Here is a 17074-nt window from a genome sequence, read left to right as displayed (position 1 = left end):
GAAAAATCTGAAGTGATAACTGCTTTGTATTACTAATTAAGTGTGATGATTAAAACTGACTGAATATATAGATTTATATATGTATTTATATATTTGTCGCCGATTTACAATTTCAACCTCAATAACACTAAATTTTAGGGACCCATAAGTCTTTGTTGGGACCCATAGATTTTTGAGCATGCGATTCCCCGGGACCCATCACTTTTAAGAGGTAAAATGAACACTGCCATCCATATAGTACATCCCCCTTACCATTCTCTTTGCTTTTAATTAGTGCAAACGTCTGGCAAGCTTTCCTGTGTTGTCTCGGTTCGTGCCAAACAATTGTGACTGTGTTAAACGTGGTGCAGCGCACTCGTCAATGATCGCCACGGACGAGCACGCTAGAAAACAAAACAGGTGCAACGAGCTTTATGCACGGACAGGAGGGAAGTGTGTGTGTTTTACCAGATGGAGCCATAACGTCACGAATTCACCAGCTGCTTTTCGTGCACGAATGAAGTCCCGGTGATTAGTGACCGTGCAGCTCCACTCGATTTCCTCTGCTTGGTTTTAACCCTTGCTTTCTGCTCGGTGCATTGGGGTGATGTCGTGTATTTGTGTGCAGGGGATGAGGAAGACAGTTGGGGGCGCTGTGCACAACTCCTCCTCCTCCCTTGTAATCAGAAAGCAGAGCTCAGTTGCTCTCCGTGGTGCTGAAAGTCGGAGCGTTTCCAGCTCCGTCTCAGATAACCTTCACTCCCTTTTTTTATGATTGCCTGAGGATTTTGATGGACTCTCCTGGATGGAGAATGGATGCACACGCGTGAGCACGCAACAAGGGAGCGCTATCATACATTTGTATCCCTGAGGAATACTGAATGAATGTTTGGAGAGAAAAAAAATGGACCAATTGATAAGATTTGATCTTTGAGGTGCCAATGAGGGCAACTTTTAAGCGGACATCATGTCAACACGGAATCACAGATGCCAAAGATTTTGCTGTATTTCTTGTCAAAACATAGCATAGAGACTAAAAGAGGGAATGCACCTAGTTTTTCTTGGAAGGTGGTGAACTTTCATCGCTCTACCACACCCCACCACCCCCCAACCTCAACCAACTCGGAAAGGCAAAGCGATTACCGCAGGCTTGAATTGGGACAGAGTCAAGAAAGGCAGCAGTCAATCATAAAACGGTGAGGTAAGTCTTGTGTGAAGAAGTCCTGACGTGCAACATTGAAGCGAATCTGGCGATAAGACGAGTAAAGTAATCAAATTGAACACAGCATGATGTGTGAGTGATTTTTACGCATGCATTACGCATAGATTACACGTGCCTGTTGATATTAGAGGATGGGCTAGTGCACAGAATCACCTCAGCGGATAAGAAAACAAAGGCATGCTCTCAGGCGATGCATGCCACACTAAGAATGGGATGCAAATGCAAAAACTAGGTAGTGCTAGAGATATGCACCTCTGCTCTCTTTAAAAAATGACTATTTTTTGGGTAATTCATTATTTTTACCTCACCAAAAGAAATCTTTTGGGCATTGGATGTTGAATTATTTTGGTCAGTTTAAGACATTTTTTTTAGAAAATAGACATTTAAATATATGTTTTTGCTAATGTTGAAAAACTTCAGTCCAATAATTACTTTTGTTGTATCTACCTTCCCTAATATGTTCTATATTTAGCCCAAAATGTTAGCTTCATTCAACATTTACTTTTTAACCAAACAAATATGTCTTTTGGGGAACATTTTGGCGTCTTTCTTAGGTCTTTTCAACAAGTTTTTAAAACTATCTCATTGTTGTCATGTGAAATATCGCATCTCCAAAATTCATTTTTGGTGGGTTATTATGTAAATCATCCCTTAATTGTTCACCAAACCATTTTCTAGACACTAACTATTTCATAAATTTGTGACCAGTGAATGTATAGTTTTTTTTCTTATGTAAAAAAATCTCCCCAGAAAATGTTTTGGGGGAATGATTTTTGTATCCTTCGTAAAAAAATATGAAAACATCCGGACATGACAGTGACGTTATCTAACCCCAAAGAATCTTATCCCATTGGCAAAAAATGTTGGTTATTGTAACCAATGTTCCTTATTCTAAGATACCTCATCATTTTTATCTGGTAAAATAAGAACTACTTAAAACTTACTGTCTACTTAAAATAAGCAAGGTTTTCTAATCTGCTAATTAGTAGCCGTCTTATTTTTCTTAATTTTTTCTTAATATTTATAAAATGAGAAAATTTGCCCACAAGAGGTCAATATTCCACTAAATACAAGCCGCGAAGGCCACAGTCCAAGAGTTCATAAAGCAGCACTCCTGATTCAGAAGGACAGGCGCGGATTCGGTAAATTAGAGGAACAAAGAATTGAGACAAGGATGCTTGAGAAGTGACGAGAAAGATGACAAAATAGCAAGGAACCAAGATAAGAGAGTACCCATGAAGGAAAGAGGACGAGTTGCGATGGAGGAAAATACATTGGGAAATTAAGACAAATGACCACAACTGTGAGGAGGAAAATTGAACCCGGAAGTGAATGGTCAAATAAGGTAAGGTCGAGAGGGATAAGAGGGAGACAAAGAGTTTGTGTGTTTGTGAGAGAGAGAGAGAGAGAGAGAGAGAGAGAGAGAGAGAGAGAGAGAGAGAGAGAGAGAGAGAGAGAGAGAGAGAGAGAGAGAGAGAGAGAGAGAGAGAGAGAGAGAGAGAGAGAGAGAGAGAGAGAGAGAGGGAGAGATCTACAAAGAAACAGGAACCTGTGTGTAGGATTTCTTTGCTCTGGAAAGCTTGCCAGACGTTTGCACTAATTAAATTTGTACATTTCTTCCAATTGGGTAGGATTTGTTTTGTTTTGCATTAGTAGTGTCAGCGTGGTTCTTATAGGTGTGGTGTGTCGTTTAAGGCGTCCTTAAAAAAGTTTAAATTCAAATATTTTCTCTATCAAGTATGTGTTACTAATGCCCAACTGAGTTAGAGGGGCCTCATGCTTTATTTTCCACTGCACCTATCTGCTTTTATCTTACATGCTGTTCAGGATGGAACACACTAGGTAAGAGAAATGGGAGGTGGGTGGGTGCTGGAGACAGACCTCATGTTTGCCCCAGGGTGTTTTTTCTTTCTATCTGTTCAAGTAGCATAAAATGGTGAAAGTAAGAAAAGTCCCTAAGAAAGATGAAAAGAGAAAAATGTTTTTGTGAGCGATTATGAAATGCACGTACCTGCACGTGCATAATGAGCGGACAGACTGAGGCTGCAATGATGACACAAGTGTGCTAGGAGACGAAAGCAGTGTGTAAAACAGTCCGAGATTCTGTTCAGCTCATTTAAAATGAATAAATGTCAATGAAATTCAACTTGAATTCAATAAAACCGCATATCAAACCTTTTGGTTTTCCAGATGAGGCGTTCAAGAGCATCCGTCAAATTGGTGAATCTCCTTGAAACGAGGATCTTAATGCCGCAGTGAAGGATGGCTGCCGTCCTCTGGGCCACCGCCGCCGTCCTGGTGGCCCTGCTTGGTCCCGCCGCCATGGACGCCGACCTGGTGGATTACGCCGGGGACGAGGCAGAACGTGGGGCCGGGGACAGCCTGCTTTTCGACGACTACCGAGGAAAAGGATGCGTGGACGACAGCGGTTTTGTCTACAAACTCGGGGAGCGTTTCTATCCGGGTCATTCTAACTGCCCGTGCATGTGCACGGAAGACGGGCCCGTTTGCGACCAGCCCGAGTGCCCCAAACTTCACCCCAAGTGCACCAAAGTGGAGCACAACGGATGCTGCCCCGAGTGCAAGGAGGTCAAAAACTTTTGCGAGTACAGAGGGAAAACGTACAAAATTTTGGAGGAGTTTAAGGTAAGCTGTGGCTTGTTTTGCCTGCATTATAATGTATGTGTATTTTTATTAACTGTATATTATTTTTTTATCATATATTTTATTTTTTTTAATATTTTTTAAGGTACATTGTGTAATATTCGACCACTAGATGGCACTGTATTGTCAAATGTGAACGAGAACCAAATGAGCCCAGTGTAGCAGCAAGATGCTAGACAAACATGGTGGAACTACTAAGCATGAATTCCTCTTTGTAAAAGAAATACAACTTTCTAGACCTATGAATATTTATAAAAATTAACATTGGTATTAAAGTTCGTTTATTTTTGCCTATTAACAAACAAATGGGTTTTTTTTACTAAATGAATGTTTTTCTACCACAGGCACTAAATATTACACACTGCCTCTTTACATGTATTTTTTTGTCCTTTGATTGTAAAGAGAATCAAATTTGAGAATTTTTTATATTTATTCCGTATTTTCCTCATTATAAGGCGCACCGGCTTATAAGGCAAAACTTATGCGAATACAGAGGAAAAATGTACAAAATTTTGAAGGAGTTTAAGCAGTGGCTTGTTTTACTTGGAGTATTATGTATTATCATTAACTGTATGTTATTGTTTATCATTTGTTTCTCTATTATTTTATTTCATATCCTAATTTTTCATATGTAAATTGTGTAATAATTAACAACACTATGGCACTGTATTGTCTAACGCAAACAAAAATAAGTGCCAAATGCGCACACCGTAGCAGCAAGATGACAGAAAAAAAATGTTCTGATACGTGTTTTTTGTATGTAAGTCACATTGGACTATAAGGTGCATTAAATTAAAACTATTGTAAGAGCTAGGGTTGAATAACAAATACAAGAAAACATTTATATTAAGTTTATTTATTTCATGAAATAACATTAAAGTAGCGAAAAACACAAAAAGTAAACTGCGATACAGGAAGGGATTACTGCACCTAATAAAATCGCCACGCATTGCACTGGCCCTTCCCTTTTCCCTCGCTACTCTTTCTTACCAAGTGCAGTGGAAAAAAGGACTCCATAAAAAAAATCTGCGAGATGGAGCGTCCATTGCATTTCATTCTGCAAGTGTAACGGATGCCGGCACGCACGGCTACTTCGACCTCGCTTCATTGAATTGTGAGAAAGAAACACAGACTGCTGAGCCAGCATCCTTGGCCGTTGCTGGAGTTTATATGCGTTATTCATTTTCCAAAATATAATAGACTCATCTTTATTTGACAAAGCAAGCATACACAAGGGAGCACGGTGGCTACGTTGGAGCCTAGCGTCTTGCTCAAGGACACCACATCTGTGTTACAGAAATACTGGGGGGTGGTTCGGAAAGAGGGTTCCCATGGTGATTGGGGGACCATTGTGAACATTTACAAGGTCTAAGACTGGTTTATGAATTACGGTTTGAAAGAAACTAGATGGAAGTTGCGAGTCCACGCTAAGGGATTTGATTTTATCTCAGCATAAAGAAAAAAAGCTAGGGGTATATGTAAAAATGGCCTCCTGTGGGGATGATGTCATTGTCCCCGCAGCCTCGAAGCAACGTCAGAAGACATACGGGAGTAATATTTGGATTTATGAGCGTTGATACATTGCTGGCAGAAGAAGGCACTTTCTTCTCCTGTCGGCTGTTAAAGATCATGACTTCATCGTCTGAGCTAGGGAAAGTACTTGTGATTCAAAAACAACAAAATCAGCATGAGAATCTAATAATTATCTTTCTAAAAAAAAGAGTTTGCTTAAGCAGTAATGAAAAAATAATAATCATTGAGACATCTCTATTGAGGAAAATAAATTAGTTGGGAGCCTCCATGATATTCATGACGCTGCATTTTGAGGCTGCTTTGGATCACGGCAGCGCCGATGCAGTTTAATTTATCCAGAAAAAAACGGTAAAAAAAGAGCGCTACCCATGACACAAATTTGTTCTTTCAGCCCCCATTCTCAGCAACAATCCCCTGGGGATAATGTATCACATGGACAACGGTGTATTTCATTCTAAGGTGGCTAGGACGGCACACCTACCGACAAAAATGTGCCCTCTGCCAATCACCAGGATTGGGATAATGGATCACGGCTGCTTGATTGCACTAGATCTTAAGTGAAAAGAGCGTATAAAAGAGCCACCAGACACGACAAAAATGCGCTTTGCCGGTCCCTGCTAGCAGCGATATGGGATTGGTGATAATGGATCACCGCTTGACAAGTGCTGTTTACTTTTTAGTGGACAGAATGGCAAAAAAGAGCCACCAGGTATGACAAAAATGGTGACTTGCTTACCGCTGCTCGCAGCAATATGGAATCAGGGATAAGGTCTATCGGTCGCTCAAGTGCATAGAATTTCAGAAATAGATAAAAGAGCTGCCATCGCCCCCAAAAAAGTCTGCTCTGCTGGTCTCTGCTCGCAGATATATGCGATCTAAATAATGGACCACAGCCGCACAAGTACAGTTCCCTTTTTGGTCGACAGAACGGCAAAAATGCGCCCTCTGCCAAACACCGTCGCTGGAGTATGGGATTGGGATAATGGATCACGGCTGCTTGATTGCACTACATTTCAAGTGGAAATAACATAAAAAAGAGCCACCAGACACGACAGAAATGCACTCTGCTGGTCCCCGCTAGCTGCAATATAGGATTGGGGATAATGGATCACCGCTTTACAAGTCCTGTTCACTCTTTAGTTGACAGAATGGAAAAGAAGAGGCACCAGGCAAAACATAAATTATGACTCTCTGACCGCTGCTTGGAGCAGTATGAAATTAGGGATGAGGTCTTACGGTCGCTCAAGTGCATTCCATTTAAGGAAAGAAATAACGGCCTGACCCAAAACAAACTGCGCTTTGCTCAAAGAAATATGCGATCTAAATAATGGACCGCAGCCGCACAAGCACAGTTCCCTTTCTGGTGGACAGAACGTCAATTGCGGGCCCGACAAAAATGTGTTCTCTGTGGCTCCCGCTTTCTCGACTGGATCAGGGAAGATTTTTTTAACCCTGATGCTCTGCTTTAATAAAAAATAATTGCAATATGACAGTGAAAGAAAAGAGTTGTGTTAATGATACTCGAGGATAGGTCACTTTTCTTTTGTAGCGCTATCAGCATTCCAGCTTGATCCAAGTTTTAGAAAGAAGCATAACACAGAAAATTAATCGTCTGACGGACATTTGCCAGAGGTCAAGCTGAAGGACAGACGTCACTCTTCAATCTACCGGGGATCGACTCCATGTCTTGTGAACAAAGTCAAACGTTAGATCCTGCAGGTAAAAGCAGTCGGACCACGCAGCTGGTGTTTGTCGGACAAGCTCGCTACGACACGTTCCTTTCCAAAGCAACTGTGAGAATATGACTCTTGACACTGAGAGGTTTCAAGAGATTGCCCTCAAAGGGAATTGAATTATGCTGTGAGTGAAGCTCTACACTGTTTATGGATGAATGAAGAGACTCAAAACGTACTTTACATATTAAAGCCCATGAATTACAATGTTTACCACTCACCCCAGTAACAAAAAGTATTTCAGCACAACAAAAGGAAAAAAAGACCTGATTGATGACGCAGAACCTGTAGATCACTGGTTCTTAACTGGTCTGACTTCAGGACCCACCGTTCCACCCTAATGACAAAGTGGTACACAAATTTAGACAGAATTTCCACTTCTTAAATGTATTCAATGAAATGATTGTGTGATTTAAAGCTGAGAGAATAGAATATATTCATCATTTTTTTCAAAAAACAAATTCAGCAAAACTCAAATGACTTTAAATACAGTACATATTTGCATATAAGCCTACAAACTGCTTTAAAATAGCCGCAAACTGAAAGAAATCCAAACTACTAATAAAACGTGTACCTAAACATCAATGATTATTTGATTATGTTGTAAACCATTTACTCTACCTTCCCGCAGTGCTTCAATGGCATACACTAATACACTATTTGTATATTTCCCAGTAGTTTGTTTCCTTGACTAGATTTTTGTTTTCACTGTTTTCCCCTTCCCCTTCCCCTTCCCCTTATCAATAACTTTCTTGGGACACATTATTATGGGCAAAACATTAAAAAAAAATAATAAGGAACTCACAATAAAATATGATGTAGTCCCTCTCAAACTCACCAATTAACCAAACAGGAAGAAGTGATCGAGCAGAGCATTATCACCATCAACTATAGAGTGGTGTATTTCGTTGTTTTCTTTCTTCTTCTTAGCATTATTTTTCCAAGAAAAAGGGCTGCAACCCAATGAAAACAGGTATGCGACCCATTTTTAGGGTCTGACCCACCAGTTGAGAAACACTGCAGTAGATCACTTTTCTCAACAAGTCAAGTCAGGTCACATGTTTTTGTATAGCCCTTAATCACAAGCTGTCTCAAAGGACTGCATATGTTACAATTATACCATCCCCTGATCTTAAACCAACATGCGGGCAAGGAAAAACTCAAGAACCTATTGCTGCCAGCGGGGGCCAGCAGGGAACATTTTTGTCAAGTCCTCTGATGTTTATTTTCTGTTCTTTCCAACGAAAAGTGTACTGCACTTGTGCAGCAGCGACCCAAAAAGTGGATTGTATATATATATGCGATCGTGATCCATTTTTATCGACCAATCACTGCTTTGATTGGGGTTCAACAGAGCTCACTTTTATCGGACCCGGTGCTCTTTTTTTCTTTCTTTCTGCCTAAAATGAACTGCACCTAAGAAGTCTCAATACATCATCCCTTGTCACCTATTGCCGCCAGCGGGCGCCAACTTTTTTTCTGTTTTTACCACCAAAAAGGGGACTGCACTTGATCCATTCTCATCGTTTGATTATTGCTGTGATTGGGATCCAGCAGACCTGGTAACCACCAAAATCTAAACTACAATCCATTATTGGCACGGGAAGCTAATTTTGGTAACTAATTTTGTTTGTAGAATATGTTTGGGTTTACATCTCACCCGCGTTTTTTAAGTATAAACATACTTCAAATTAAAATAAAATAAATAATACTTACCTCTAATTACATTTTGCTCATTTTAAATAATTTACATATCTTTTATATATATATTTTTTAAAGCTGTTCTATTTTGAAACAGATAGATAGATAGATAGATAGATAGATAGATAGATAGATAGATAGATAGATAGATAGATAGATAGATAGATAGATAGATAGATAGATAGATAGATAGATAGATAGATAGATAGATAGATAGATAGATAGGTAGATAGATAGATAGATAGATAGATAGATAGATAGATAGATAGATAGATAGATAGATAGATAGATAGATAGATAGATAGATAGATAGATAGATAGATAGATAGATAGATAGATAGACATATACTGTAGATAGAAAGATGGATAGATAGGCAATTTCGGGTATTCTTTTGATCATTTTACCTAAAAAGGATTTGGAAATACGTTATTTTCAACTATATTACTCTAAATTGATTTTTGAAGTTTACTTGTTTACATACATGCGTTTCCACACAACACAGATGGTTTCATTGCAATTCTTTGTGGAAGTGACACACTAAAAGTGTTAGAGAAAATCTAAAAAGTTGTTGGTAAGAATCTCAGAAATGTCCGAAATAATTGATTCAAATTGATGGACATTTGGCCAGATCTTATCAAGCAAAAGCGTATTATCTCTGTCGGAACTCTTACAAATACCACTCTAATACAAATACCAGGAGTCCATTTCAAGTGATATTACTTTTAATCAGAAATCTTTGTAACTAATGTACCAAAGCTGTTGAAACTAAATGCATGAAAATGTCAAACGCAAGCTGCCAAAGATTACACAAACGCATAATTAGCGTCACAGTGTCTCGGTGCTAACATGAAGGAGATCATTCGTACCGTCAAAGTGATGAAAATGAGAACTCCCATTGATTTTTCTTTTCTCTTAACCGGTGTTATTATCAAGGGAGTTTGCGAAATGCTCAAAATTACTACTTGTTTTACCTGCTTCAAGTGCATTGACCTGGAAAGTTTTCAGCGAGGCAGGAGATGTCCTAATATATCAACATAATTTGTGGCCAAACTCGTTTACCATATTAAAAAGTAACATAGTGACCGTTATAGAAATCACTGCTTCATTATGTCTCACAGTGTTTAAATTTAAGTGGAAGAACTTAAATTCTATTTCTATTTATTTAAATGCGCTCACAGAATTCTGGTGATCATGTTTCTTGCATTGCAGATGTGTTTAAACATCCATTGTCTGCACTGCTTATCCTCAGTAGGGTCGCAGGGGTGCTGGAGCCCATCCCAGCAGTCTTCAGGCAGTGGGCAGGGGACACCCTGAACTAGTCGCAGGGGACACAGAGACAGACAACTCACTTATTCATTCCAACCTAAGGACAATTTGGACCAGCCATGATTTTGGAATGTGGGAGTAAACCGGATTGCCCGGAGGAAACCCACGCAAGCACGGGGAGAACATGCAAACTCCACACAGGAGGTTCGATCTCACGACCTCGGAACTATGCCGCACTAACCGCTGCGCCGCCGTGCTGCCTTGTGTTTAAACAATTACAGAAAAAACAAATAACAATTGACTTCTTTTATCAGTTTGTTTTTGTTTATTTATTCTTTTTTAGTGATAATTCCAAAATTAAGTACATTAATCCCTCTTTTATCATGCAGGTCAAGTTCTAAAAAGAACTTGTGATCGTCAAAATCATTGAAAGACAAACCTTTATCTTTTTATAATTCTTATCCAATAAATTTGAAGAAGCGTCCACATTTTTTGGGGGGGATGGGTCTCTTATAAGCCTTTGGCTTCAACCTGTCATCCCTTTTTTCCTTTTAAGTGATTTGTTCAATCTTTGATGTCATGTTTGTTGCAACATGACTGAAAAGAAAAAATAAATGAGATACAACAATAACTCATTCACTACCAACGATGACTCAAAACGTCAGAAATTTAATCTGAATTTGGTGCCTTTGGTGAATTTAGATGTAAATGGTTTGCATTTACAGTATATAGCACTTTTCAGGTCAATGAAGACCCCCGAAGGCACTTTCCTATGCGCTTCACACTTACCCATTCACACACACTCACATACCGTTAGCAGCATCAGCCATGCAAGGCAACTACCTGCTTATCGGGGGCATGAGGGATTCAGTGTCTTGCTTAATGACATTTCGGCATATAACACAGAGGAGCCAAGAATCGGACCTGCGACTGCTTGATCTCATGACGAGCGCTTTACCTCCAGAGCCACTGCATCCCTGAACCGTTAACTATCCAGTTTACATCTGAGTAGTTTAAATAAAGGCTTTGTGATACAATCCAATTAGTTAATTAGTTTAGTAAACAAAATTACCGTCAATCCAAAATGACTTCAAGTACTGTACATACTCGCATATAAGGCAACATCACATACAAGAAACCCCATAAAACTGCTTTAAAATATCCACATACTAATATAAATTGAAAATATGAATAAAGTGGGTACCTAGATATAGATAATTATTGAATTACGCATTTAATAAAGATTATTGTAATGGCAAAAGAAAGTCATGTAAAGTCAAGTCATGTTTATTTGTATAGCCATTAATCACAAAGAGTCTCAAAGGGCTGCACAAAACACAGATTATTGCGTACCACAGACTATTATTACACCATCCTCTGATCTAAAACCTACATGAGGGCAAAGAAAAAACTCAAAAACCTCAGCATGAGGAAAAATGAAGAAACCCTGAGAAGGGACTGCACATGAGGTAAACCCCCTTCCAGGATGACCAGGCTGCAATGGATGTCGCAATAACAAATAATACACAGAAATTGCCAACATAAACTATAAGTTAAAAGTATAACAATTTTAAACCATTTACTGTACCTTCCTGTAGTGATTCAGTAGTAGACATTCGTGCAACATTGATATTTTGCAATAGCTTCCTTCGTTGTTGTCCCAGTTTTCCACTTTCCCTTCCCCTTATCACAAATTTTATTCTATTTTTATGGGCAAAAAGGAAATACCAAAAAATCACAGTAAAGTAAGATGAGGTCCTTCTAAAACTTGCAATTAACCAAACAAGACGTAAATAATTACTTTCGGATCACTCCAATACCAAATATGCTAATAAAAGACAAAATAAACTAAATATGAATAAAATTACTAAATTTTGTGCAGGCTTGGGGCGTAACGGAATACATGGAACGGCAAAAATTATGTTGGTTTTGTTTCTGTCGCATTTTATGTTGGTTTTGCCGGAGATCAAAGAGATCAAAGCCAGGAGAGAAATGAAATAAAATGATCTGCATTTAAATAGCGCTTTTCAAGTCAATGACTTCTCAAAGCACTTTACAGTGTGCTTCACATTTCCCAATAGCGGCCTTGTATTGCAGCCATGTAAGACGCTAACTTGCTTATTGGGAGTATTAGGGGTTCAATGTCTTACCCAAGGACACTTTGACATGTAACACGGACGAGCCGGGATTTGAGCTGGGATCCTTTGATCCCAAGACGCGTGCTCTACCTCCTGAGCTACTGCCGCCCCAAGAGAGAAAGCTTACCACGTGTTGAGAGTCATAATTTTATTCATACTTAGTTTCTTTTGTCTTTTATTAGCATATTTGGTATTGGAGTAATCCAAAAGTAATTGAAAGTAATCAAGTTAAAGTAACCCTACCCAACCCTGGAGATTACCCTCTATTGTTTTAGCATTATTTTGCGAAGAAAAAAGCCGGCGACCCTATTCTGGGTCCCGACCCACTAGTTGAGAAACACTGGTATTACACGTGCCAGTCACAACGTTGTCGTCGTCGTCGTTGTAATTCACGGCGTAATTTGTCGTCCGCGCGTTTGGCAGCCCGTCAAACAGGAATGCAAAAGGGCTGTCGGCTAAATGCTTAAAGCTCATTTAAATAAAGGGCCAGCATTTGTGTTTGCGCTGCAATTTTCCCGCCCTGTTTAGCAAGCTTCAAACTGACACCTAATTGATAATCCACAGCTGAGCCAGGCCCCTCCTAATGGAGATACTAACGTCAAATTCACAAAAAAATGATTTTTTTGTCGATAATGTTACTATCTGGTTTCCAACAACAGCCTCAGAGCTATCGGTAGCATCAAATCAACATCGTGTATGGAATGTAAATGGAAGTCTGAGGAAACTTGCTCTGGATCGTCAGTTCGGTAATCCCTTGTTTTTAGCCTAAAAGTGTCATGATTACTGATGTGAAGGACCTGTGCCCGCTCGTTTGGCGCCAACTGCCTTGGACTCTGATTGGCTCCCGGTCTCTATTTAAACCCACGTCTATCTGTCACCGGTTGTCAGTCCGGCTTCGAACCTCAGTTTACTCTAGGCATACTTTTCGACCCTGACTCACTCCTGTTTTGGCTCCGGCCTGTCTCCCGGCTTCGACCTGTTTTCTGATCTCGACCACGTTTTTTGCTCTCCTGTCCCGGCTAGTGACCTGTTTTTTCCGCTCCCGACACAGATCGTGTGTGCAATCCTGACCCTTCTTCCCAATTAAAACTGAGAGAAACGTACTTAAGTGGGTCCTGTCTCTGTTCTGGTCATGACAGAAAGGACCTACGATAGTCAAAACCCGCTAGGTAGAAATCTTTTCATAGTTTAGGCGGGGGTGCGACTTAAACTCTTATTTTATAAATGATTAACACATGATTGTATCAATGAGTTTTAAAGTTTATCACCAGTATATCATTGCATATGTTATTCTCACACTAGACCACAAGAGTGCATTTAAGGCCTGTGTTGATTATTTCAACCTCGCCGTGTTGTGCCATAGTCAAGTCAAGTCATGTTTATTTGTGACGCCCTTAAGCACAAAGAGTCTCAACGGGCTGCACAGACCACAGATTATTGCAAACCACAGACTATTATTGTAACCGCGGTGTACCTGTCCCACCAAAGATTTACATTCACACTGGACTGGATGATGAGGTTTTCTATTACAGATTCTGCAGATGAAATGAGTCACAACATTAGCTCTCTGCTGGCTTTGATCTCTTTGATCTCGTTGGCAGCTCGCTCTGTAGACTGCCCAAAGCATATCAAAGAGCTTTCTTTTCATATTACATAAAATACATTTTAGAATATCACAATACATGTTTACATCAATTTTGACAAGATAATTTTAACAAGAGATCGTATAGTGTTTTTTTTAACGTTTACAATGAATTCAACATATTTTTCTTTAGTCTGAATTTTAACCAACATCATCCTTTTTATATATATGAGAAAATAGAAATAAGAACAATAATGAGTATAAAAACGGATACAATTTACCTGCAGATGAAGTCACAACATTAGCTCTCTGCTGGCTTTGATCTCTTTGATCTCTATAAGAGGAATTAACATTTTAGCACAACAGAAACAAAACAAAAATAAATCCAAACAGCTTGACAACATCAATTACTGTGCATGTTGAGAGATTTGTCAGCTTTGGTCATAATGTTTAAAATTAACCTATTTTGTGGGGCACCAAAAGCAGCTCGCTCTGTAGACTGCCAACAAGCCTCGCCTTCCGGTCACATGTCCAAAGCCAAAACAAACCCTACCCCATACCAGCAAATGGCACTGTTGGACTCATCATTGCAGGACACTTACCAAAAACTATACACATATTTCAGCAGGAATTTCAATAAAACAAAAGTTATTATTACACCCGTTACATTATGACCCTATCCCCTGATCTAAAACCCACATGGGGGCAAATAATACACAGATATTGTCAACATAAAATATACGTTATTCATATGCTATAGAATAGAAGTGTGTTTTAAGCTGAAATTTAAACATTTCCACTGAGGTTGCAGATCGAATCTCAGGGGGAAGAGCATTCCACAGTACAGGGCCCATAAAAATGCCATAAAATTTCAACAGGTAACTGTTGAATTAGTAACTGTGTCCAATTCAATTTTTAAAGTAACCCTCCCAACCTTGAGCGCAACATGGCAGATCGTGTTCATTTTCAATATATAACAGAGAACGACGGCTCCTAGATCTTTTGCAGTCTGCTTTTTCATTTTATATCTGAGCCCATAGGGTCCTCTTCCTAGGGTAGAAGAACAAAAAAGCCCATCCGTATTTTTATTAGGCACTCTGTTTGATGGTCTGTGGCAGCTGCTCCGAGCCAAGTTCCATGCACCTCTGGACATAATGTTTCTCTTTTTTGGACAATAAATTTTTCTACTGGCGTATGAGGATTTAACTAAGCATCAGTGGTCGACAAAAGCAGTCCTAAACTCACCCCGGATTTTGTTCCATTGTCGGTTCCATCCGTGTTTTTGGGTCGTAGAAAACGCACTCTAAAATAGTCGGGTCAACGATTGTGGACCGACTAACTGCTTGTGTTGAATTTACGGACTACATTTTACGGACTATAAGCTTTTTACTTTTTTTGATCTATGCACGGTAGTTTATAAGAAAAACCATACTGGGGGTGCTCTAGAATAGAATAGAATAGAATAGAATAGAATAGAATAGAATAGAATAGAATAGAATATACCTTTATTGTCATTGTTACAAAATGGGTTAACATATTGTGACAACAAAATTGGGCATGACACTCCAGTTTCACACATTCACAGTGAGGTAAAAAAAGCCAAGAAGATAAAGGAACAGAGAAGATAAGGTTATAAAACAAGGAGGATAAGGTTATAGTTATAATTTACACAAAAAGAAATGTCGGCATGTAGGACGTTATATACAGTTTGGTATCGTAATACGGTTGGTATCGTAAGGGTTCGTGCAATTATGCATTTGGTGCAAAAATAGTCATCATAGTGCAAAAAAATGGTCAACATTGTGCAAGGTGAGCAGTAAACATACGTTTTACGTTCGTATGAGGTAGTGTTTTTGCAAGAGTTTTTCATTTTTTTGTGCGGTGTCCGTTTAGGGTGGTAATGGCTTTGGGGAAGAAACTGTCTCTGAGTCTGTTTGTTTTTGTTTTGTGTGAGGTGGTGGCCGGGGTGAGAAAAGTCCTTGATGATGTTTTCTGCTCTGCTGAGGTAGCGAGAGCAGGCAATGTCCTCCAGACTGGGCAGAGAGCAACCGATGATTTTTTGGGCTGTTTTGATGACCCTCTTGAGCGTATTCCTGTCTGCTGCTGTGCACCCAGCATACCACACCGTAACTGAAAAGGAAAAGGGGTGCTCATTATGTTGATATTATTATATATCAATATATCGATACATTGTGAATTTCCCTTCGGGGATGAATAAAGTATCTATCTATCTATCTATCTATCTATTATGCATGGATATTCAGTGTTTTGTATTTGATGGGAAGCATCGAGCAGTTAAATGAGGTTGTCTGGAATATGAACATTAGTAATGGCAGTAAAAAATTGGAGACCCACAAATTTTGTAAATGCAAGGCCGAATGTACTACCGTATATGTTACTCATGGCAGCACCGAACTGATGACCTCTAATATTTTTAAACGATAGGTAGATGTTTTATAAATGTTACTTATGGCAGTAACAAATTGGAGACACCAACATTTGTCAATGAAAGGTAGAATTCATTATATGTAACTCGTAGCAGTAACAAATTAGAGATCACCAAATTTTGTAAATGAAAGAAAGAATTTATAAAGTATGTTACTTATGACGGTAGTAAATTTGAGATCCCCAGTTTTTGTAAATAAAATCTATAAATTATTTTATGTATAAATGTGTCAGGACCAGAACAGAAACAGGACCCAATTGCGTAGTGTTTACCAAAAGTTTTATAGAAGGTAAAGGAAGGACGGCACCCACGATCCGGTGTTTGCTGGACGCGGGAAGCAAGTCGATCTCGTACTCGGATTTTGATCCAAACACGGAAGTACACGGAAAATCTGGTCGTTATACGTGGTCGGGGTCGGAAACGAGTCGTAAGCCAGAACTGGAGAGTAGACGTAGTCGGGAACTTAAAAGGTCGTAAGCCGGGACGGGAGAGCAGATGTGTTCAGGATCAAAACAGATCACAGCCGGAGACAGACGGGAGCAAAAACGGGGCAGGTGGGAGTCAGGGTCGAAAAAGTCTTGCCTAGTATACACTGAGGTTCGCAGACGGACTGACAACAGGGGACAGACAGGACTGGGTTCAAATAGTGACAGGGAGCCAATTAGAACCCAGGGCACCAAATGAGCGGGCACAGGTGAATCACATCAGTAATCATGACAAAATGTGTGAAACTGGAAATGTGTGTGTGTGTTTTTCTGAAAATTATATTAAATTTTTACTATATACATAATCAGTTTCTGATGGTTAAG

At 39.4% G+C, this 17074-nt stretch overlaps 1 protein-coding gene across 2 annotated transcripts in view; it reads left to right on the top strand.

The window, feature by feature from the left end:
- Positions 1-689: 689 nt before the first annotated feature.
- Positions 690-17074, top strand: part of vwc2l (von Willebrand factor C domain containing 2 like) — a 39924-nt gene continuing 23539 nt past the window's right edge. The window contains exons 1-2 of one of the 2 annotated variants that reach the window (XM_088353428.1): positions 690-1175; positions 3392-3847. In XM_088353428.1, coding sequence (XP_088209554.1) covers positions 3464-3847 — 384 coding nt within the window. In that variant the 5' untranslated portion in view covers positions 690-1175; positions 3392-3463. Of the gene's footprint in view, positions 1181-3391; positions 3848-17074 lie in introns of both variants that reach the window. The other variant, XM_088353427.1, reaches the window with a different exon arrangement.

This window comes from Urocampus carinirostris, chromosome 14 (assembly GCF_059441175.1).
Source record: "Urocampus carinirostris isolate Australia breed hairy pipefish chromosome 14, RoL_Ucar_1.0, whole genome shotgun sequence".
Classification (NCBI taxonomy): Eukaryota; Metazoa; Chordata; class Actinopteri; order Syngnathiformes; family Syngnathidae; genus Urocampus; species Urocampus carinirostris.
This window is presented reverse-complemented; position numbering and strand designations above follow the sequence as displayed.